Source organism: Callithrix jacchus, chromosome 1, assembly GCF_049354715.1.
Source record: "Callithrix jacchus isolate 240 chromosome 1, calJac240_pri, whole genome shotgun sequence".
NCBI classification, from domain to species: Eukaryota; Metazoa; Chordata; class Mammalia; order Primates; family Cebidae; genus Callithrix; species Callithrix jacchus.
This window is the reverse complement of record NC_133502.1, coordinates 155,349,381-155,373,913: the sequence shown is the minus strand read 5'-3', so window position 1 is coordinate 155,373,913 and position 24,533 is coordinate 155,349,381. Positions and strand designations below refer to the sequence as shown.

At 37.7% G+C, this 24,533-nt stretch overlaps 1 protein-coding gene across 13 annotated transcripts in view; it reads right to left on the bottom strand.

Annotated features, from left to right (window-relative positions):
• The window catches only part of ZNF462 (zinc finger protein 462), a 156,429-nt gene that overhangs the window by 6,979 nt on the left and 124,917 nt on the right, over window positions 1-24,533 (bottom strand). For all 13 annotated transcript variants that reach the window (XR_013535802.1, XR_013535803.1, XM_035253893.3 and 10 more), the window contains exons 10-11: window positions 22,529-22,752; window positions 3,246-3,378 (exon numbers count right to left, since the gene is read on the bottom strand). Coding sequence is in view for 11 of the 13 variants with exons in the window: in XM_035253893.3 (XP_035109784.3) it covers window positions 3,246-3,378; window positions 22,529-22,752 (357 nt within the window). In the remaining 2 variants the exon portion in view is untranslated. The remainder of the gene's footprint in view (window positions 1-3,245; window positions 3,379-22,528; window positions 22,753-24,533) is intronic.

The window sequence follows — 24,533 nt, the reverse complement described above, 5'->3', positions numbered from 1 at the left end:
TCTTAAATTTTCCAGGTCTTCATTTATCCATTTGTGAAATCACAGTAATAACACCTATACTGTAGGCTTATTGTTTATTAGGTGATTGCTATATTCTAGAAACTGGGCTAAGGTCTTGTGTGTTATCTCATTTAATCTTTACAACAACTTATGGGACCACACCCTGGATAGCCAAAGCAATCTTAAGCAAACAAAACAAACTTGGAGGCACCACCTTAGCTGACTTTAAAATCGACTACAAAACTATAATAATCAAAATGGCATGGTACAGGCATAAAAACAGATACACAGACCAACAGAACAGAATAGAGAGCTCAGAAATAAATCCACACATTCATGGTCCATTGGTTTTCAACAAAAGTGCCAAGAACACATAATGGGGAAAGGGCAGTTTCTTCAACAAATGGGATTGGAACAGGTGGACATCCACAAGCAGAAGAATGAAATTAGATCCTCATCTCACATCAAATACAAGAATTATCTCAAAATGAACTAAAAACTTGAATATAAGTCTTGAAACTATAAAACAACTAGACAAAAACAAAGACAGAAAAGCTCCATGACACTGGTCTAGGCAATGGTTTTTTGGAAATGACCTCAAAAGCATAAGCAACAAAAGCAAAAATAGATAAACAGAATTACATTAAACTAAAAACCTACTGTATAGCCAAGGAAATAATCAACACAGTAAAAGACAACCTATGGAATGAGTGAAAATATTTGCAAACCATACATCTGATAAGGGATTAACACCCATGCCATATTAGGAAATCAAGCAACTCAATAGAAAATAACCTGATTAAAAAATGGCAAAGGATCTGAGTAGACATTTCTCAAAAGAAGACAGACAAATGACCAGCAGGCATATGAAAAAATGTTCATCACTAATCATCAGGGAAATGCAAATAAACCACAAAGAGCTATCAGTTCACACCTGTTACAAGGCTATTATCAAAAAGAGCAAAGATAACATGCTAGAGAGAATGTGGAGATAAGGGAAGTCCTGCACACTGTTGGCAGGACTGCAAATTAGTACAGCCATTATGGAAACAGCATGGAGGTTCCTCAAACAATTAAAAGTAGAGCTACCATATTGATCTAGCAATCCTGCTTCTAGGTATATCCAAAGGAAACGAAAGCAGGATATTGAAGACATATCTGCACTCTCATGTTCACTGCAGGGTTACTCATAATAATCAAGGTAAGTAATCTAGCTAGGTGTCCATCAATAAAGGAATGGATAAAGAAAATGTGGAATATACACATATGACATACAATTCAGCCTTAAAAAATACGAAATCCTGTCATTTGTGACAACATAGATAAACCTGTAGAACATTATGTTAAGTGAAATAAGCCAGGAACAAGAGGCAGGCACAAATACTGCATAATCTCACTTACATGGGGAATCTAGAAAAGTCACACTCTTATAGGCAGATAGTAGAATGGTGGTTGCCAGGGGGTGGGGGTTTGGGGAGATGTTCAAAGGATACAAAATTTCAGCCATAGAAGCATAAGCTCAAGAGATCTATTGTACAACAGTGACTAGTTAACAACAACATTTTGTATACCTGACAATTGCCAAGAGAGTAGATTTAAGTGTTCTCACCATTAAAAATGGCAAGAATGTGAGGTAATGCATGTTAATTAGCTTGATTTAACGTTCCACAATGTATACATATTTTGAAACATGTTGTATATCATAAATATATATAATTTTTATCAATTAAAAATAATTAAAAAAATAAAAAATGTCCAAACTCAGATGTTTGGACACTTCTTTTTTTTTGAGACGGAGTTTCACTCTTGTTACCCAGGCTGGAGTGCAATGGCGTGATCTCGGCTCACCGCAACCTCCACCTCCCGGGTTCAGGCAATTCTCCTGCCTCAGCCTCCTGAGTAGCTGGGATTACAGGCACGCGCCACCATGCCCAGCTAATTTTTTGTATTTTTAGTAGAGACGGGGTTTCACCATGTTGACCAGGATGGTCTCAATCCCTTGACCTCGTGATCCCCCTGCCTCAGCCTCCCAAAGTGCTGGGATTACAGGCGTGAGCCACCACGTCCGGCCTGGATGTTTGGACATTTTTAATTTTTTTTTTTTTTAAATCTTTAAAACAATCTTAGGAGGGAGGTAATATTATTCTCATTATAATTATTGTTATTATTTTATAGATGGATGAATGTACAACGAGTTAAAATAATTTACCCAAAGCCATCTAGATAGTAAGTAGCAGAACTGGAAGCCAAATTCAGGCAGGCTAAATGTATAGTCCTCTTCAGTCCATGAGATTAAAGAAAAGTGTTATATAAAAAACACCAGCACTGAGGGTAGCACATAATGGTGCTCAGCAATGGCAACTCGTACTATTCTCATCTTTGGATTGATATCTGCAATGTTGATTTCTGATGTTTATATTATCCACGTGCAATAACTAAAGTAACATATCCCAACCTATATTCTTGTATGCATAGTCTGGGGTTTTCCACAATATTCTACGTTAAACAATATAGAAAACCAACTCTGAATCGCATAAATGTATATCTACAACTAAATATACTTTTGAAAACTTTTTCGTTTTGAATTAATTATAGACTCACAGGAAGTTAGAAAAATAGTACCAAAGTCCCACAAAACTTTCCCTAGTGTATTCTGTAAACTGTAAGCTGAATGAAAGAGGTGGTCTCTCTTTCTCTCTCTTTACAAAGCAAGTCAGAGCACAAAGTGGGTTAGGAAAAGGGCCACACAGAAGGGCATCATGGGGTGGGGGCTCAAGTTCTTTGCAGCCTCCCCTACAGTTCCAACTGTGTGTGTGTGTGTGTGTGTGTGTGTGTGTGTGTGTGTGTCCCAGCAGCAGTAACTTTAAATAAGCATTCAACTGGAAGTTCATTCTCATTCCTCTATCGCTCTACAGTGTCATCCATCTTGCTGTCTGCTTGTCCTTATTCTAAAGATTCCCTAGATACCAGTTTTCCTTATTAAAAATGAATCACTGCTATCTATTTTTCAACAAACATATATCTATAATTAGGGAGAAAATGTCTGTTTTCCTTGGCGTTTCTATAGCTGGTAATAGTTTACAAAGACACAGCCCTTTATGTGTTTCCTAAGTCAGTCTGTTGTGCTACTTAACTAAGAAGGATCATTCCTTCTGTTATTCCTACAGCAACCTCCTGCCTCCCTTCTGTCTCACCACGGACATGCCAGATACCATCTGGGACTGGGAGGGCAGGATGAGACTAACCTCTGTCTTCAGCCTTGCTGTTCATTTCTTCTTCCTTGTCCTCATCATCACTGCTGGAGCTCTCCATTTTTTCCTTCATCTGTTCCAGCTGATCCAAATTAACCCGTCCAACCAGCTCAAAGTTACGGCTTACCTGAAAAAGGCCCAAACAAATGATGGAATAATAAGCTGCAGACCAAATGGGGTTCTCCTTGATGTAGACATTCTTCCAACATCATTTTCCTAGGATTGTGGTTTTGGAACCAGGACCAAACAACCCAGGGGCCGAAGAGGTCTTTTTCTTCGTTTTGGTACTTTTGGAGATGGAGCTGCCCTTTGCTGGACCTTTTTGCACCCTGGACCTGCATTACCAAACTTGTGAAGAAACATGAGCTATAGTGTGCAGGAGACCAAAAGTAAGATGAAGCCTAGAGTATAAATATCCAAAACATATGTTTTTTAGTTGAATTCAAAGGTGTAACTCTCATAAGAACTCAAGTTTCAAATACTTCTGTAGGTGAAGAAGTTCTGCAAGCATGCTGGCCACCAGCATGAGACACAATACAACCTTCTTTACCATGATCCCATCAACCAGGGTGTTGTGGGGTGTCCCAGGTTAGGTCAGATGACAGCTATCTGATCGTTAACTTGAATTTAAATGGAAGATAATATTACTACTGTTAGTGTTACTACTACTGCTTTTGAAGCTACCCACAGCCTATATATCAAGGGTGGGAGTATCTGAAAAAAAACTAGAAAACTAACCCCTAAAAGCCCTTTAAAAGTGTTAACTATGGCTGGTTTCTATTTAGGTAAAATGTGGTCGGAATAATGTGGGAATCCAAGCTTTCTTCAAAATATCATTAGAGGGAAACAAAAGTTTACAATAAGAAAAATTTTCAGTGATTTTCCATTTTGGGTTCTCAGATCAATGGTAGCATAAAATTTACCTTCTTCATGAATCGCTTTTCAGAACCTCTCCAGTTGCATGCATAGAATGATCAGAATTGGCAAGCTGGTACAGGGCTAAAGCCAAGAGACAGCCATGGGCTACGCCTCTATGTATGGTGTTATGCTCCCCTTGTTGGAGGCCTGGGGTGGGGACACACAAGATAAGTGAGACCTGGTTCTGGCCTCCAGAGGCTCACAGTGAGTTGAAGAGAGAAGACAGACATCATAAATCAGATTCCAAGGCAGACTTCCCTAGCTGCCAAAGTAGAGACAGAGTGGTAAGAGGGCACAGGAGAGGAAAGAGATAATTTACAAGACAAGTCCAAAATATTCTCTGGGACCAGACTGGAACTAAGATTCGGTGAACACCAATTCCCTGTGCCTGGGAGATGGGAACATCATCACTGACTGTGACAAATGTAAGGAGCCTCAGAGTACCAGGTCTAAGACACTGAGGCAGAATCCTGTCCCAAGAACATCCTGTAATACATACATAGGTGGCACTCAGAAGGAGAAGAACTCGGAGAAAAAAACCCTTTTAAAACAAGAGAAAAAATACACTGATGTATCTATCTATAACAATGAAATCCATGAAATTAGTTAACTTTGAAAACAACTCAACATGAGGGTGGACAAGACGTAGAGAACAATCTCAAGACTAAACACACAGGAAAGGCAACTTCTTGTTTTTCTCAATTAAAAAAGTTTCAAAAATGAAGAGACTAAGGCAAGAAGAAGGAGAAAGAGGTCAATTCCAAATCCTAATTTATCTTTCTTACCCTCTAAGTCCACAGTAATGGTTTCCAAAGGACTTTTGCTTGTAGCATCTTACTAACTAGGGCTTTAACATTTTCACTGATTTCCTTCTATGACATAAGAGCAAAAAGGGATAGCACAAGGATCATGTGCTGTGACGTCAGACAGACCTGAGTTCAAGTTTAGGATTTGTCACTAACCACTAGATTCTGAATAAATCACTCAATATATGTCTCTGATATCTTTATTTGTAAAAGAAGATCAGCATAATGCTTGAAACACAACAGTCCCCCAAAATGTAATTTACTTCCCCTTTCTAAGAATGTGAGCCTTTTCTAGTTTTGGCTCTTGGAAGTGCTTACAACAAGCATTGTAAATGGGTATTTATGAAATTATGTTTAGCCACAGAGTCTACATTTTAGCCAAATAGCATTTATGGTAAATATTTGAATAAAAAGTTTTCTGGCTTGCTAGTTTTTCAGGAAAAGTGGGCAAAGTTCCAATTTGCCTAATTTTTACATACATTTGAAGAAAAGTATTTTGAAGTGACTAGTACATAAAAGGCAGCCTTTCCTGGGTCACTTTCTCCCATACTTCCCACCATTAGTAATCAGGGAAACTATAAATACATGTAAAGGACATGAGGGGTGGGCTGTCACCAGGAAACAAAAATAATGAAACCAAGAAGACCAAAACAGAATCCTCAAACATCTGCTTTAAGCCAGTTGTTTTCATTCATTCATTCATTTCATTCATTCATCAAGGATTCCTCGAAGGCTGACTTGTTGTGTGTCAGCCCCTGGGGTCCACATTGGAAACCCCTGCTTCTTTTGGAGTTCTTGGTGACAGAAAGAGAGCTGTCACCAAACCAAATGTTATTTCCCCCCCCTCATTCTGGGTTTTTTTTGAAGACTGTATTTGTCCATTTTCCCAGCACCATCATCCCTTCACTGGAAAACTGTTAACATTTTAAATTCTGCACAATTTTAAAATAGTACATGACATTTTCACAGTATGATGTTCATCCCAGGCTAACCCAGGATTTATTTGGTCCTGAAGATTTCTAAAATCTTTGCTAGGCAATTAAAAGATTTAAAAATGCGAACTAAAATTTTTGCTATGTAACTAGAAGATTTTAAAATAAAAACTCTTTATTGTTTTGGGTTATGATGGTATTTGAAATCCCCAAGCCATCCATCCAAATATTAATCCTAACACAAAAGGAAGACTCTTTTCTGCATTCCTGAGCCCATTATCATCTCTTACCTGGATTATTACAAGCCCCTTCCCCTCCCGTATTGGTCTCCCAGCACCTAATCTTGTCCCTTCTTGTATCTGATTCTTTAGTGTAGTCAAAGCAATCTTTAAAAAAATTTAAATCTCTTCGTGTCAGTCTCTGCTTGCCCTGAGGATGAAATACAAATTTCTTACTGTCGTTTACACAGCCAGCTCTCATGTTATTCTGGCACATCTTCTCCAGGCTGCTCCTTGCTCCCACCACCCTGAATTTACTGAGGTCACGCCCTTGAGGAGTCTGTGCCTCCACCATCTCACCTGTCTGAAACTCTCTCCTGCCTGCTGGCTTCACGTGTTGACTCCTTAATCTCCTAGCCCCGCTTCTGTCACTTCATCTGGGAGAGCTTCCTTAAACTTTTCCTGCTCAATATTTTTGCTCCATGCTTTCACAGCACTCTGCATTCCCCTTTGAGGGCGCCCCCACTCAGTAACGAATTGTTTATGGCCTGCACTTCCCCAATCCAGCTACAAACTATGAGGAAAGACTTGCTGTGAATTTTTTTTTTTTTTTTTTTTGAGACGGAGTTTCGCTCCTTATTCAGGCTGGAGTGCAATGGCGCGATCTCGGCTCACCGCAATCTCTGCCTCCTGGGTTCAGGCAATTCTCTGCCTCAGCCTCCTGAGTAGCTGAGATTACAGGCATGCACCACCATGCCCAGCTAATTTTTTGTATTTTTAGTAGGATGGGGTCTCACCATGTTGACCAGGATGGTCTCGATCTTACAGCTGAACCCCCACATAGTCAGCATAGTGTCTAGATTAGACAGCATGTTATTTTTGTCTCCTGGCTACTGGACAACTTCATTTTCACTTAAAAGTTTCTTTTACATAAACATTCACAAAAATATTTACAAGAATACAAAAAAAAATCGCATTTAGAGTCCAGTTACCTATATATAATAACTGTTAATGAATTATCATATTTTTGTATTCCTGTTCTCTATCCATAGATTATTTACATTGCTTTTATCATGTTAAAACAAACAAGTGTATATCATACTTTTTCATGCCTGGCATAGTGTACACATCATTCTCTGAATAAAGGTATTTTTTAATCACTACATAGCATTTCATCAAGTAGATATATGATAGTTTACTTAACTATTCATTCCTGTATGAATTTACCACGGATCATTTCTGGCTTCTCACTATTAAAAATATTTATTACAAACAGTAATAAACCTTATTGTATTTCAGCCTTTCTTTCATGCTTAGTTTTAATTTTATAGGCTAAATTTCCAGATGTGAAATTACAGGGTCGAAGTCAAAGGGTATAGATTTTATAAAAGCTCCCATCTATTTCTGAACTGATGACAGTACTTTCTGGGTCTGGAGACTGGTGGGTATCTGAGTAACTTCTTGATGGTGTAGATGACATATTGAGAGAAATAAACTTTTTTTCTCTAAAGATGAGAAGGAGTTTATTATCATTTCCCCAAAGGTCCACAACAAAGGGAGAAAGAGCAAGCCTAAGAGTCTGAGATTTAGAATCTGGTTCCTTGCAGCCTTCTGCAGGTGAAAGAAGCCATATATGTTCTTGAAGGGTGGCTTTTTCAGATACATAATCATTCAGACTAGAAAACAATATACAGATCTTTATTCCTGTGAAAGCTATTTGTGAATGCCCACTCACTCAAGGTGCCCTGTGAAGGCCACTAACCCAGAATTGGTGAAGTCATCTGTCCTGTGAGTATGCGAGATGAGGGCTGGGTGCAGTGGCTCACACCTATAATACCAGCACTTTGGGAGGCTGAAGTGGGTGGATCCCTTGAGGTCAGGAGTTTGAGACCAGCCCGGCCAACATGGTGAAACCCCATCTCTACTAAAAATACAAAAAATTAGCCGGGCGTGGTGGCCTGTAATCCCAGCCACCTGGGAGGCTGAGACAGGAGAATTGCTTGAACATGGGAAGTGGAGGTTGCAGTGAGCTGAAATTACGCCACTATATTCTACCCTGGGTGACAGAGCAAGACTTCATCTCAAAAAATAAATAAATAAAAATGAGAAGAGATGCCAAATGTTTTATCCTTTAACCCCGAAGTGAGGACACTGCAAAACCACTTCCACACTCAAACTTAATGTTCAAGCTTTGTCTATTTCTTGGCTTTTAATCATTCAGGAAAAGGGTTTACATCTGGTCTTAGCATATATTTCCATACTTCTGGCACATTCTAAGGCGATAATAATTCTATGTGATTTACAAATATTATCAAGTTGAAATGCATTTTCGTATTGTACTAGGGTAGCAAACCCAGTCTGATAGAAGCCTGATATAAACATGCTTGTTAATAACAGAATGGAACTGAACCCTTTGTCTTCAGATTATACTGCAGGCATCAAATAGGAGAGATTATGATGGAGAAAGCCTACTTATTGTCTCCAGAGTTTTTAATTGCAAGGTTGCCTCTCTTATTTTTACATTTATACCTTCAAAAAGAGGCACCTAACCAGGATGCTCATATTACCTAATACTGCATGTCGATGTTAAAAAGAATGCGCAGTGCTGTGAAGATTCTGAATGACTTTTTGCATAAAGGGTCAGATAAGTAAATATTTTAGGCTTTCGGGACCCTATAGTCTTTGTCACAACTATTCAACTGCTGTTGTAGCTCAGAGGCAACCATAAACAATAAGTCAGTGGATGAGCACAGCTGCATTCCAATAAACCTTTATTTAGGGAAAGTGAAATCTGAATTTAATATAATTTTACATTATATATATATTTTTAAATTTTCAATCATTAAAATATGTCAAGACCATCCTTAGAGAGTGGGCCATATAAAAACAGGAGGTGGGCCAGATTTGGTCCATGCACCATAGTTTGCCAAACCCTGACTTACCAAGTGGTCTACTCAAAATGCAGATCTTCTCTGCCTGTCTTTAAAAATCAGAATGGGAATGAGAGAAAGAATTCAATGGGAGAAAGATTCAACAAAGTATTGTCTCTACGATCTCTTACAGCAGGATGGTCAAAAGATCTTGAATTCTCAGATAAGAGCATCTCAGTTAGAGTTGCTGTAAAAGCTTCAAGGAAAGATATTCAAAGTTCATCCATACTGTCCCAAATGGTAGAATTTCTTTGTTTTTCATGGCTGAATAATATTCTATTGTATATTTATGCACTACTTTTTAAAAATTTTTCTATCAATGGATAGTTAGGCTGCTCCCATGTCTTGGCTATTCTATGGTGAATACACGGGGGTGCAGTAGCTCTGTGAGATACTGATTTTGTTTCCTTTAGTTAGCTATCCAGAAGTGGGACTGCTGTATCATGTGTTAGTTCTATCTTTAATTTTCCAAGGAACTTTCATGCTGTTTTCTCTAATGGCTGTCCCAATTTACATCCCTATTAACAGCGCACAAGCGTTCTCCTTTTCTTCACATATATCAAACGGTCACATTGTACACCTTACATACATACAATTTCATTCATCAGTTATACCTCAATAAAGCTGGGGAAAAAAAAGAAAGAAAAGGTATTCAGCCAAACAAACCAGTTAGGCAGTATTACAGTTCTATGGAACCTGAGCCATGAAACTGTATTTGCTGGGCACTGTGCTTCTCCCCAATTTTAAAGCTACCTTTTCTCAAGCATGTAACATGCTGAATTGTGCTTCTTTGTTTAAGTTTGTCTCACCTACTTGCTTATGAACTCTTCCAGGGTATCAACCATTTCTTATTTAGCTTTATAGGCTCAGTGCAGAGTCATCCACTTGACACACAATAAATGCTATTTGAATTTACCAGTAACATTAAAACCCATGAGAGATCATAAAGTATAAAGACTTCATAATATTGCCAAAAGATTTGCATCCCATGAAATAAATTTGCTTGTTAACAAGAGAATAAAAGTGGACACTTTCTAAATGATTTTGTTTCAATACTTATATGTATTATGTGCTAAAAATGCCCCCAGTAGTTTTTATGTGTTTTACTTAACCCTGATGACAAGTGTGTCGTAAATGTGTTGTCAATATCTGTAGATGAAGAGCACAAAACAGGTAAGTGATAAAGCTAGAATTAGTTAGGACTCACATCTCCAGATGACACAGCTCAAGCTTTTCCCATTATAATGCAAATCATCTGCAGAAATGCAAAATTACTCAAAAATATGTCAAAACTACCATGGTTATACTGGCTGAACACAGGAAGAAGGAAGAAAAAGTATTAATAATAACATTATGCTGCAAAATGTGATGGGACAGAGCCGTAGAATCCTTTCAACATTTTTTCAAAATAAAAGCCTTTCTAAGAATATTAAAAACAAAGGATCATAGAGTACCCAGAAGGATATAGAGCATAGAAGTCAAGGAAGATAACTATTTTCTTTTGCAATCACTGTGTCACAATCAGAAAACCTAACTTAGAAAAAGTCCAGACAAAATCACTTATTTGGAGGAACTCAGCATAACTCCAGACACAAGTACTCAAGGAAGCTAGGTGAAAGACATCACTAAGAAAGGCTCAGAGCTTTGTGGCCGGCCAGTTGAGAAGTTGCCAATCTCCTGGACCCAAAAGGCAGAGGGTAAAGATGCTAATGGATGTTGCCACTTGCTTATTTAAACAGGATACTTAAAATTTTGTATTTGAAAAGTTGGTTTCATTTATGGATTTATTTAACAAACAACTCCTGAGGCTTTATGGTATGCTGGACACTAGGTTAGATTTTGAAAGGTGAGATAAATAAATATGCCTTACCAAGGAAGAAGAAAGGTCCTGTGAAAGTTTAGAAGCTGGGACAAATAATTTTGACTGGGGAGTTTAGTGGATGGTTTCAAAGGTACAGGTAAAGAACATCTTCAAATGTCTATGTGTGAAATACTGTTTAAAGTTCTGTCAGACACACCCCTCTAAAAAATGGTCACACTACTTGCTCATCCACTTCTGGTTTCTCTGTCATGGAAGAGACAGAGGTATGGTTAACAAATCAAGAAGCAGAACTACATGAGGGAAAGCAGAAATGAAATGGCACAGTCTTCTAGAGAAGGCTTCAGCTTGCAGAGATCCTTGCAGTTGCTAAGGCTAAAGCTGCTAGCATTTAGTTCAGAAATAAAAAGCAATTAAAAAAAAATGTGGCCAAAGGTGTGTTTTATAATTTGGGAATAATTCTTCTTATGATTTGTTTGGGAAGAATATTTGGAGAAAGATTTTCTTTCATTTAATTCTCACTTCCTTTCCTGGAAACAAATGTCCTATGTGACTTTTATTTTTTTCCACTGTGGATTTCGCTAGTCAAAAAAAACTGAGCAATTTTATTAGAATTAGAATCATAAAATGTTGATGATTCCTTCTGAGCTTCATGTTTTGCTGTTTCCCCCAAACTGGCAAAAAGTAAGATCTGAGTTTCTTAAGAGTTCAGCTGCCTGAGGCTCCATTTATATAAAAAATTAAAAACATTTCAAAGTAAATTCAATTAGTGAATGTGTATTGCCTGAATAGACTATCCTTCTAAATTTAATATACTGAACATGACAATTTTACGAGCAGACCAAGTTAGAGATAATATATTTTTATGTTCCTTAAACCAGCAAAGAGAGTTTAGAACTATAAAGAACACTAACAAGGTACTGCATATACTTAAACTTTCTTTTAAATAAAATTATGTGTGTTTTTTAAATGTGAGAAGTCCAAGGTTTGATTTTCTTCATGATTTTATGTTGTCTTAGGCCAGGTGCAGTGGCTCACACCTGTAATTCCTGTACTTCGGGAGGCCAAGGTGGGAGGATTGCTTGAGCCTAGGAGTTTGACACTGCAGTGAGCTGAGACTGAGTCATTCCACCTCAGCCTGGGCAACAGGGCAAGACCCTGACTCAAAAAAGAAAAAATATATTGTCTTCATCTTTCACCAGCATTGCTAATAAAGAGCATTACTGGTAGATAATTCATATGTGTGTTGGGTGGGGAGGATGTGGGGAGGGCAGAGAATGGAGGGAGTGAAGAAAGAAGAGGGAAGGGAAAGGGGAGGAAAAAAGAGGGAGAGACTAGACTAGTCAACCTTCTAGAGAACCCAGTGAGATTAAAAACAGACAGGGAGTCAAAGGATGAAAAATATAAAATTTCAAATACCCTGTACTGTTTACTTTAGATCCCAGGAGATTATAAGTGATTCCTTGCTCATTAGTAACAAAGAAAAAGATCTAGGAGGAAAGATTCTCTTTATCACCTATAAAATAAGGGTTCTGATGGTTATCCCTTCTGCACTCTGGCTTCTGGCGATACCACATGGAAGCCTAAATAGAGTGCACTGGAGATTTTGGTTCTTAAATGGAATGGCATATTTGGCTTTAAAGACCTTTCTTGCTGTTACCAGGATTCCATCCAGTCCATGAACGATATAGTCTCAATCTTTACAGATGTCCCTGAGGTTTACAACCTTTGCAGGCAGAATTCAGAAGTCCAGTTTTGAATGTTCAGCTCTTTTTCATGAAATCCTTTGACTGAAAATAGTTTCAGTCTTATAGTTTCTTCTAGAGGTTCTCTCCACCACACAAATCACCTAATGCTGTTTGTAGAATAATATAATGAGCAATGCACTGTTTTATTGGAAAAAAAAAAAAAAAGATAAATCCCTGTTTGGAATCAATTGCTAAGTCTAGTCCACATTAATCCAGATCTTGGGTATCCTGTTGATATAGTTGTTCTCAGGATAAAATCCATAAAAAAAAAGACTATAGGAAATTGTCATGTATTGAGGACCTACTGTGTGTTGGGTTATGGGAAACTTGCATCTGTTTTAGGTATCAAGGTGTAATTTACCTGCCATAATATTTATCTATTATGAGTAAACAATTCAATGATTTTTAGTAAATTTATATATTTGTGCAACCCTCACACAATCCAGTTTAAGAACACTTTCATCACTCTGAGAAGCTCCTTCACATCCTTTATAATCAACCCCTGCTCCCATCTTCCAGGCCCAAGTAGCCTCTGAGCTGCTTCCTGTCTCCACCAAGTTGCCTTTTCTAGAAATTTCATATAAACAGAATCATACAATATGTTGTCTTTTGTGTCTGGCTTCTGTCCACTTAACATTTTTGGATTCCCCTATGCTGTTAAGTGTATCAGTAGCTCATTTTCATTGCTGAGTAATAATCCACTGCATGGCTATGCCATATTTTATTAATCCATCCATTTCATATGAAGGTAGGATGCGTAGGTCAGATGGCAAGTGTACGTTTAGCTTATAAACAAATTCCAAACTGCTCCAAGGTGGCTATGCCATTTTACATTTCAATCAGCAATATGAGATTCCAGTTTGTCCGTATCTTTGCCAACACTTTGATACTATCAGCCTTCTTAATTTTAGCCATGTTAGCTAGTGGTGAGGGAGGAGAATCTTATTGTTTTAATTTGTATTTCCCAGTGGTGAATCAAGTTGAACATCTTTTCATATGCTCATTTGCCATTTGCATATCTATCTTCTTTGGTAAAGTATCTATTCAAATCTTGTGCTCATTTTTAACTGAGCTGCTTATCTTCTTATCATTGAGTCCTAAGATTTCTTTAAATATTTTGGTTAAAGCCCTTTGTTAGATTACTTTGCAAATATTTGCTACTAGTCTGTTGCTTGCCTTTTTATTTCTTAATGATGTCTTCTTTTTTCTTTCAGTTGTCCATAACTTTTTCATCATACATAAATTTTTTCCCCTAACCCAAGATTATATAATATTCTACTATTCTAAAAGTTTTACAGTTTTAGCTCACACATTTAAGTTTATGGTCCATTTTGATTGGATTTTTGCATAGAGATTATGACCTTTGATTTTTGTAAAGGTCAAAGGTCATAATTTGCATACACAAATCCAACTGTTTCAGCACCATTTTAAAAAAAATCATCCTTTCCCTATTACATTAACACTTTTTATAAAAATCAACTGACCACATATATGAGGGTTAATTTCTTGACGTTCACTTATGCACTACTGATCTATGTGTCTACCTTATGTCAGTTTATAGTGAGTACTGAAATCAGGAAGAGTGAATCCTCTGATTTTGTTGTTTCTCTACATTAGGCTATTTTAGGTCATTTGCATTTCCATATAAATTTTAGGGCCAGTTTGTCACTTTCTACCCCCAAAAAGCCTACTGGGATTTTGATCGAGATTATGTTGAATCTATATATCAGCATGAAAAGAATTATCAATATTGAGTCTTCTAATTAATAAACATTATATTACATTAATTTAGTTTTATAAATTTCCATCAGCAACACTGTAGTTTTCAGTGTATAATTCTCATGTTAAATGTATTCTTAGAACTTTTATTCTTTTGATGTTATTGTACATGAAATTGATCTTTTTAAAATTCCATTTTCAGGTTGCACATTACTAGTATATAGAAAGAGAACTGATTTTTGTATATTGATTTTATATCTTGCAACCTTGCTAAACTCATTCATGTTCTTGTAGCTTTTTTGTAGATTCTGTGGATTTTCTACCTATAAAAATTACATGGTCTATAAATAAAAAGTTGTATTTTTTTCCTTTCCAATTCTCATGCCTTCAGTTTCTTGTTTTAGCTCTACGGGCCTTGACTTTTGTATTTGAATTGTCAGCATACTTCTCTTTAGTACATTGTATACTGACATCCCTATACCTCTCTCATGAATGTTGAAATCAGGTGTTGTATATCTTCCCCCCTAACAAATGACGATTTTTAGACAGCATGTAATTCCACTGCCTGTCAGCCACACATTCAGTTTCAATAGCACTGCCATCTTTATTTACAAAACAGTGTTTGGAGAATTATTTCAAAAATTCGAATTGCATTTTGCACTCATCAGGTAGGGGAAAAAGGTTAGAAAATGAGGGAAAAAAGTGCTGCTATCTCAGTAATGAGCATGTGTCTCATAAACCTAACAATTGAGACAAACATGAGAATCACTAGGCATGCTGAAAATGCCAATTCTTTAGCCTCAATTAGGTGCTCATTGGACTTAATAAGCTGGCCAACCATGAGGAAGAGAAAAAAATTAAAGAACATCATATGGCATACTGAAAATATTACATCAAAGACTGTGTCTAAGCTGAGAAATGAGACAGACAGCAACACAGTAATAGTGGGGGACTTCAATACTCCACTGACAACACTAGACAGGTCATCAAAACAAAATCAAGAAAAGAACAATGAATTTAAACTATACCATGGAACAAATGGGTTTAACAGATATACACAGACCATTCCATCCAACAAACACAGAATATGCATTCTATTCAACAGGGCATGGAACCTTCTCCAAGGTAGACCATACAATAGGCCACAAAATGAGCTTCAATAAATTAAGAAAATTGAAATTATATCAAGCACTCTCTTAGACCACAATGGAATAAAACTGGAAATCAACTCCAAAAAGCAACCTTCAAAACTATGCAAATCATGGAAATTAAATAAGCTGCTCCTGAATGAGCATTGGGTCAAAAATGAAATCAAGATGAAAATAAAAAATTCTTTGAATTGAATGACAGTGATGACACAAGCTATCAAAACTTCTGGGACACAATAAAGGCAGTGCTAAGGGGAAAGCTCAGAGTCCTAAACACCTATATCAAGAAGACTGAAAGAGCACAAACTGACATTCTAAGGTCACAACTCAAGGACCTAGAGAAATAAGAACAAACCAAACCCAAACCCAGCAGAAGAAGGGAAATAACCAACATTAGAAAAGAACTAAATGAAATGGAAACAAACAAAAAATGATATAAAAGATAAATGAAACAAAAGCTGGTTCTTTGAAAAGATAAATAAAATTGACAGACCATTAACAAGATTAGCCAATAAAAGAAGATAGAAAATCCAAATAACCTCATTAAGAAATGAAATGGGAGATATTACAACTGATACCTTGGAAATACAAAAGATCATTCAAGGCTACCTTCACACAAATAAAGTAGAAAACCTAGAAGAGATGGACAAATTCCTGGAAAAATACAACCCTCCTACCTTAAATCAGGAAGAATTAGATACCCTGAACAGACCAATAACAAGTAGCAAGATTGAAATGGTAATTTAAAAATTACCAACAACAACAAAAAATCCAGGACCTGACAGATTCACAGCAGAATTCTACCAGAATTGGTACTCAAAGAAGAATTGGTATCAATCCTTTTGACACTATTCCACAAGATAGAGAAAGAGGGAACATTCCCAAACTCATTCTATGAAGCCAGCATCACCCTGATACCAAAACCAGGAAAGGATGTAACCCACAAAAAAAAAACTCTACAGACTGATACCCCTGATGAACACAGATGCTAAAATCCTTTTTTAAAAAAATACTAGCTAACAAATTCAATGACATATCAAAAAGATAACCCACCATGATCAAGTGGGTTTCATACCAGGGATGCAGGGATGGTTTAACATACACAAGTAAATAAATGTGATATACCATATAAACAGAATTAAAAACAAAAATCACACGATTATCTCAACAGATGCAGAAAAAGCATTCGACAAAATCCAGCATTGTTTTATGATTAAAGCTCTTAGCAAAATTGGCATACAAGGGGCATATACATCAATGTAATAAAAGTCACCTATGACAAACCCACAGCCAACATAATACTGAAAGGAGAAAAGTTGAAAGCACTCCCTCTGAGAACTGGAAGATGACAAGGATGGCCACTCTCACCACTCCTCTTCAACACAGTACTGGAAGTTCAAATAAGAGCAATCAGACAAGAGAAAGAAATAAAGGGCATCCAAATCGGTAAAGAGGAAATCAAACTGTCACTATTTGTTGATTATACGATCATCTACTTCAAAAACCCTAAGGACTCCTCCAGAAATCTCCTATAACTGATAAAAGAATTCAGCAAACTTTCTGGATACAAGAGTAATGTAAAATCAATAGCTCTTCTACACACCAACCGTGACCAGCAGAGAATCAAGTCAAGAACTCAACCTTTTTTACAATAGCTGCAGAAAAAGTAAAATACTTAGGAATATACTTAACAAAGGAGGCAAAAGACCTCTACAAGGCAAACTACAAAACACTGCTGAAAGAAATCAACGACAACACAAGCAAATGAAAACACATCCCATGCACATGGATGGGTAGAATCAACATTGTGAAAATGATCATACTGCCAAAAGCAATCTAAAATTCATCTGCAGTGTGCATCAAAATACCATCATCATTCTTCACAGAATTAGAAAAAAACAATTCTAAAGTTCATATGGAACCAAAAAGAGCCTGCATAGCCAAAGTAAGACTAAGCAAAAATAACAACACTGGAGGCATCATTGATACGGTTCAGCTCTGTGTCCCCACCCAAATCTCATCTTGAATTGTACTCCCATACTTCCCATGTGTTGTGGGAGGGACCCATGGGAGATAATGGAATCACAGGGGCACTTTCCCCCATACTGTTCTCATGATAGTGAATAAGTCTCATGAGATCTAATGGTTTATCAGGGGTTTCCGCTTTTGCGTCTTCCTCCTTCTCTTTGTGCCTCTGCCAGGACTTGCTTCTTCTTGTCTTCTGCCATGATTGTGAGGCTCCCCCAGCCACGTGGAACTATAAGTCCAAATAAACCTCTTTCTTTTGTAAATTGCCCAGTATTGTGTATGTCTTCATCAGCAGTGTGAAAGCAGACTACTACAATTACACTACTTGATTTCAAACTGTACTATAAGGCCATAGTCACCAAAACAGCATAGTACTGGTATAAACATAGGTACATAGACCAATGGAACAGAAGAGAGAACTGAGAAATAAACCAAAATACTTAGAGCCAAATGATCTTCAGCAAAGCAAACAAAACATGAAGTGCAGAAAGAACACTCTTTTCAACAAATGGTGCTGGGATAATTGGTAAGTCACATGTAGGAGGATAAAACTGGATCCTCATCTCTCACCTTATACAAAAATAAACTCAAGATGGATTAAGGACTTAAATCTAAGACCTGAAACTATAAAAATCTAAAAGATGTCATTGGAAAACCCCTTCTAGACATTGGCTTGGGCAAGAATTTCATGACCAACATCCCAAAAGCAAATGCAATAAAAACAAAGATAAATAGTTGGGACTTAATTAAATTAAAGAGCTTTTTCACTGCACAAAGAACAGTCAGCAGAGTAAAAAGACAACCCACAGAATGGGAGAAATCTTCACAATCTATCCATCTGACAAAGGACTAATATCAGAATCTACAATGAACTCAAACAAATCAGTAAGAAAAAACCAAACAATCCCATCAAAAAGGAGGCTAAGGACATGAATAGACAGTTTTCAAAAGGAGATACAAGTGGCCAACGAACATATTTAAAAATGCTCAACATCACTAATAATCAGGGAAATGCAAATCAAAACCACAATGCGCTATCGTCTTACTCCTGTAAGAATGGCCATAATCAAAATATAAAAACTAGCAGATATTGACACAGATGTAGTGATCAGGGAACACTTCTACACTGCTGGTGGGAATATAAACTAGTACAGTCACTATGGAAAACTGTGTGGAGAGCCCTTAAAGAACTAAAAGTAGAACTACCACTTGATGCAGCAATCCCACTATTGGGTATCTACCCAGAGGAAAAGAAGTCATTATTCGAAAAAGATACTTGCACATGCATGTTTATAGCAGCACAATTCACAATTTCAAAATCATGGAACCAACCCAAATGCCCATCAGTCAATGAGTGGATAAAGAAACTGTGGTATATATATATATATATATATATATATATATATATATATATATCATTCAATGATAGACTGGACAAAGAAAATGTGGTACAGATACACCATGGAATACTACACAGTCATATATATATATATGATGGAATACTACTCAGCCTTAAAAAGGAATGAATTAACAGCATGTGTAGTGACATGGATATAGTTCGAGACTATTCTTCTTTTTTTTTTTTTTTTGAGATGGAGCCTCCCTCTGTCACCTAGGCTGGAGTGCAGTGGCACGATCTCGGCTCACTGCAACCTCCACTTCCTGGGTTCAAGCAATTCTCCTGTCTCAGCTTCCTGAGTGTTTGGGATTACAGGTACCCACCACCATGCCAGGCTAATTTTTGTAGTTTTAGTAGAGATGAGTTTCACCATGTTGGCCTGGCTGGTCTCAATCTCCTGACCTTGTGATCTGCCTGCCTCAGCTTCCCAAAGTACTGGGATTATAGGCGTGAACCACTGAACCTGGCCAGAGATTATTATTCTAAGTGAAGTGACTCAAGAATGGAAAACCAAATATTGTATGTTCTCACTGATATGCAGGACTTAAGCTATCAGGATGCAAAGGCATAAGAATACTACAATGGACTCTGGGGACTTGGGAGGAAGGGGGATGAGGGATAAAATACTACAAATAGGGTGCAGTGTACACTGCTCAGGTGATGGGTGCACCAAAATCTCACAAATCACCACTAAAGAACTTACTCATGTAACCAAATACTGCTTGTCTGCCAATAATCTATGAAAAAATAATTTTTTAAAAAAGACTGTGTGTCTCTTACACAGTTGGTAGGAGTGTAAATTAGTTCAACCATTGTAGAAGACAGTGTGGTGACTTCTCAAGGATCTAGAAATAGAAATTCCATTTGAGCCAGCAATCCCATTATCGGGTATATACCCAAAGAACTATAAATCATTCTACTATAAAGACACATGCACATGTATGTTCATTGCAGCCCTGTGTACAATAGCAAAGACCTGGAACCAACCCAAATGCCCATCAATGATAGACTGGACAAAGAAAATGTGGTACAGATACACCATGGAATACTACACAGTCATAAAAAAACAATGAGTTTGTGTCCTTTGTAGGGACTTGGATGAATCTGGAAACCATCATTCTCAGCAAACTGACACAAGAACAGAAAGCCAAACACCATTTGTTCTCACTCATAGGTGGGTGTTGAACAACGAGAACATGTGGACTCACGGAGAGGAGCATCACACAGTGGGGACAGTTGGGGGGTTAGAGGAGAGATAGCGGGCTGCGGGGAGGGATGGGAGGGTGGGGAGGAATAACATAGGGAGAAATGCCAGATATAGTATGCACCTAAAGTAAAATAAATAAATTTAAAAAAAACCGACTGTGTCTAAGATGCAAACTATAATCAGTGATTTTATAATATGTTTTAGGTCTTTGGGAACATAACTGCTATTATAATAGGTAAAACTATTATTATACTTTAACATAATTCAATTAACAAATATTCTAATGAACTGGGTCTCAAAGTGGGTGAAATACAGAACTTCATTTAATCTTACAAAAACTTCAGAGAAAGGTGAAACAATTCCCACTTATGAACTGAAAAACAGACCCAGAAATTTACGTAACTTGTTGAAGTATGCACAGTAAATGGTGGAAACAAGATGAAAATCCAGATCTTTTTGGTTCAAAAGTCTTAATTGGGCCCTATGTGCCTGAGCAACTCATTTCCATGACCCATACCTCAAAGCCTCAGCCTTCCATCCGCTGTTGAAGAACCCTCTGGTTCCATGTCTGTTACGGTTCCTAACCTTTTCTGGATTTCCCCAGTGATTTACAAGCTACCGTGCAACAACTAGAGAAAAATCTATCTTCCTGATTTGTTCTGTCTTAAAGTATCAGCCTGGAGGCTTAAACACTGTAATAAAAAGGTCTGAGGTAGTTATGTAAATAAGATACATGTGAATAATTATAGAAGGCTTGGTTTGAAAGAGATGAGTAATTTATTCTTAAGTTTGGGGAAGAAATACCCAAAAAGTTTGAATAAAAAAGGATAATAAAAACTTTAAGGGAGGTAATTTATGCTTTTCCTCTTTGCTTCATTTTTCTTTGGGCAGACACATGGGAAAATAAATGCATTCCAAAGCAGAGAAGTTACCATTAAACTGTTCCATTGTAGACAGGTGACAAAGCTCAGCCTTCTCTCTCAGCACCCCACAGAACAATTCTAACCCACGGGTGCAGATGATTCAGACTAAACTCTTTATAATGTGGGTTTGTAAGGCCAGAGAAGGACTATATTTCCACTGATGAGGACACAGAGCAAGGAAAAAACAGACAATATAAACTGTGCTTCTCCTTGTACCGTCAGTAAACACTCAATAGATATTTTGGACTTGTTGGCTAATTAAAAAGCATTTTGATAGGCTCTTGTCATTAAGCAAATACTAATTATACCTCCTCCCATACTCAAGGTAATACACAAAACCAGAAATGATCATCTCAGTTCCTGAGGTGCCAGATGATCCCTGTGCAGAGTGACAAAGCCGTCCTGTGTGATTTCTACCCCTCTGATAAGCAAACCTCTGGAAGAGAATTTTTTTTCCACAAATCCTCTATTAATTTATTTGTTCTTGAGTCTCCTTCTCCCCTGAAACATATATTTTACAATTCTTATAAAGTTCAGACATACTGAAACTGTAATGCCTTGAAAAATCTTTGTAGTTAGCAAAATATTGGAAACCACCTACATGATTGAGAAACACAGAGGTAAATCTATCAAAATAGGGGCTGGCAATTATGGGCCCACAGCCTGTTGCCTGTTTTTGTAAATAAACTTTTATTGGAACACAGCCATATTGGTTCATTTATGTATTGTCTATGGCTGCTTTCTTTCTTTCTTTTTTTGTGACAGGGTCTCACTCTGTCACCCACGCTTGAGTGTAGTGGCACTGTCTCAGCTCACTGCAACACCACCTCAGGCTCAAGTGATGTTTTCTCCTGAGCCTCCCAAGTAGTTGGGACCACAGGTGCATGACACCATGCCTGGCTAATTTTTTGTATTTTTTGTAGACAGGGTTTCGCCATGCTGCCCAGGCTGGTCTTGAACTCCTGGACTCGAGCAGAGCGATACACCCCATGGCTGCTTTCTTAATTGCCATGAAGACTACATTTTAGGCCTGCAAAGCCTAAAATATTTACTATCTGGTCCTTTACAGAAAATTGTCAAACCTTGTGATTTAAAATGTATTAATATTTCAAATAATACAGCAAAATACTTCTTTTAGAATTAAGCTTAAAAAATGCAAGGTATAATGTTTTATGTGTAGTATAATCACAATTATGTTAAACAAATGAAAGTAGGTATAGAAGAGAGGTAAGAAATGCTCAGCATTTGGACTGGTGTGGTAGAATTATGGGTGATCTCCCTTTCACCCAACCTGTATTTCACACTTTTTAAAAATGACCTTATGTTTCTTTTGTAATAGAAGAAACCAGACCTCACTTTAAAAACTCTTTGAGTTCATATCTCCATCTGGTACACAGTGGGCGTGACTAAATGCGATATTTTCCCCCCTTGGCCCCTCCCCACGAGCATGCTGAGGCGGAGGCAGGAAGTCCTGGCAAGTACCTTATGCTCATCCCGAAGGTGGCTGTCCAGTTCCTCCGTGTGCTTGGTCTCATAGTAGCAGAGCTGGCATTTGTAAGGTTTCAGTTCATTGTGCTTTTCTATATGTTGCTGGAGGCTCTCATCACTGGAGCAGGTGAAGGTACACTTATCACAGCGGAAAACTACTCCCTGCAAGTATTTGGACAGTTTGGACCGGCAAACTTCAATGGGGACAACGCGCTCTTCTGTGGAAACAAATTGGATGGAAAGATGGGAATTTTTACTGATGGCAAAGCAGATGTTTTTTTCTTTGGAACATAAGAAGAAACTCACCCAGTCTTGCTATTCCTCATGAATCTGTTTCCTTGAACTGACACGCATGCACACTGCCCCTCCCCTAACCCCCAAACAACATATTCCGCAGGAACAAGTGGGTGTTTTTAAGACCAAAAGCTCTTTCAGTACTTAATACCCAGAATGACCTACAAATAGAGGTGGGGCAGGCTAGTAGGTGCTTGCTAATTCCTGAATGGAGTTGATTAAGGCAAGGGGGAGGAATGGAAGTAGCTGTGATTTTTACCAACATTAATGATTACTGACAACAACCATTAGCATGCCTTCCTTCCTCAGCAAGTGTGATTGAGGCTGGACCTAGAGACATCTTTAAGAGGGAAAGAAATTGACATTTCACCAGGCACCTATGTGCTCTATCAGCAATTTTATGAGGCTGGAGTTAGTACCATTTTTACAAATAAGTACAAACGGGCAAAAGAATCTTTAAGTAACTCTCCAAAGGTCATGGACATTGCAGTTGGCAAACCAGAGCTATGAAACCCGGTCTGCTTAACTGTAAATCTATTATTTCTCACTATTTCCAATTCCATTCTCATTTCCCCTTCTAAAGTATTCTCAGAGACTCTTCCCTCGTTTTGAAACTAAGGGGTTTTCTCATCTAACATTGAGTCTGAAAGCAAACCTATACACTTTCATTCACTAAAACTCCAACTATGAAGAGCTCACAAATGAAATGACTGCAGGCAACATTCGGGGGAGGTGGGGTTGCGCAGGGGACGTGGAGGATTTGTGCCTTTTTAGACAGTCTGTAATCTGATTGTCAGAGGGGAAAAAATAAAAGAGAGAGAGGATTTGGGTGCTTTTCCCGTTAACATACCAAATGCTGTAGGGCTGGAAATGCGTGTGCTTGTTTATTTTGCACTCTCTCACCCTTGTGTTTAACTGCTCAAATTAAATTTCACACCAGTCTGCCCAGAGTATCAGCGCACGCGCCAGATATCCATAACTGGGATAAAATTAAAATCTGTGCTATTTATGCAAGAATCAAATATAGCGTGTGTTTTCATGCTGTGTCTGGATTTCAGAAGACTAGGAAAGTTTACAAATGGACGCACACAACATATACTTATATTATTTAGAAACAGCAATGTATTATTAAGTCAAGAAAGCATGATTTATTCCCAGAGTCACTGAATGGCAACGTTTCCAGAGCATCGGTACGTTGTGTGCTGATGGAACTCACTCTTGGAATCCCCCCCTTTATTGTTGGGCGGTGAGCAGGCCCTAGGGAATTTTCCCCACCCAATGTCATGCCTTAGTCTCAACCACAACACTGATTGCAGGGCAGTCACTGCCTTGGGAGTCTTTGAATGCAGCGATTAATCGGCCAGCAAAACCCTGGGCAAAGGAAGCGTAGAAGGTGGTGTCTACATACTTCCTGGAGCTCTAATGCATGTTATTTTCTCTATACAAAGAATCAGTTGCTTATTTAGAAATATAAATATTTTTAAACCCAAGTATAGCAGACAGCTAAGAAACACATGATTATAATGTAATCCACACATTTTTTTAGAATAGCAACTGTTTAAGTCCCTGTAACCATTCAGTTGTATGGTTTGGTGTAAACGGAGAAAAAAATGCTTTGGCATAAACTAGTAAATCTTAAAGGAGCTCATGCTAGGATATTCTATTCCTGTAACCCAAGGTTCCTAAAAAGTAGCATTATTGAAAT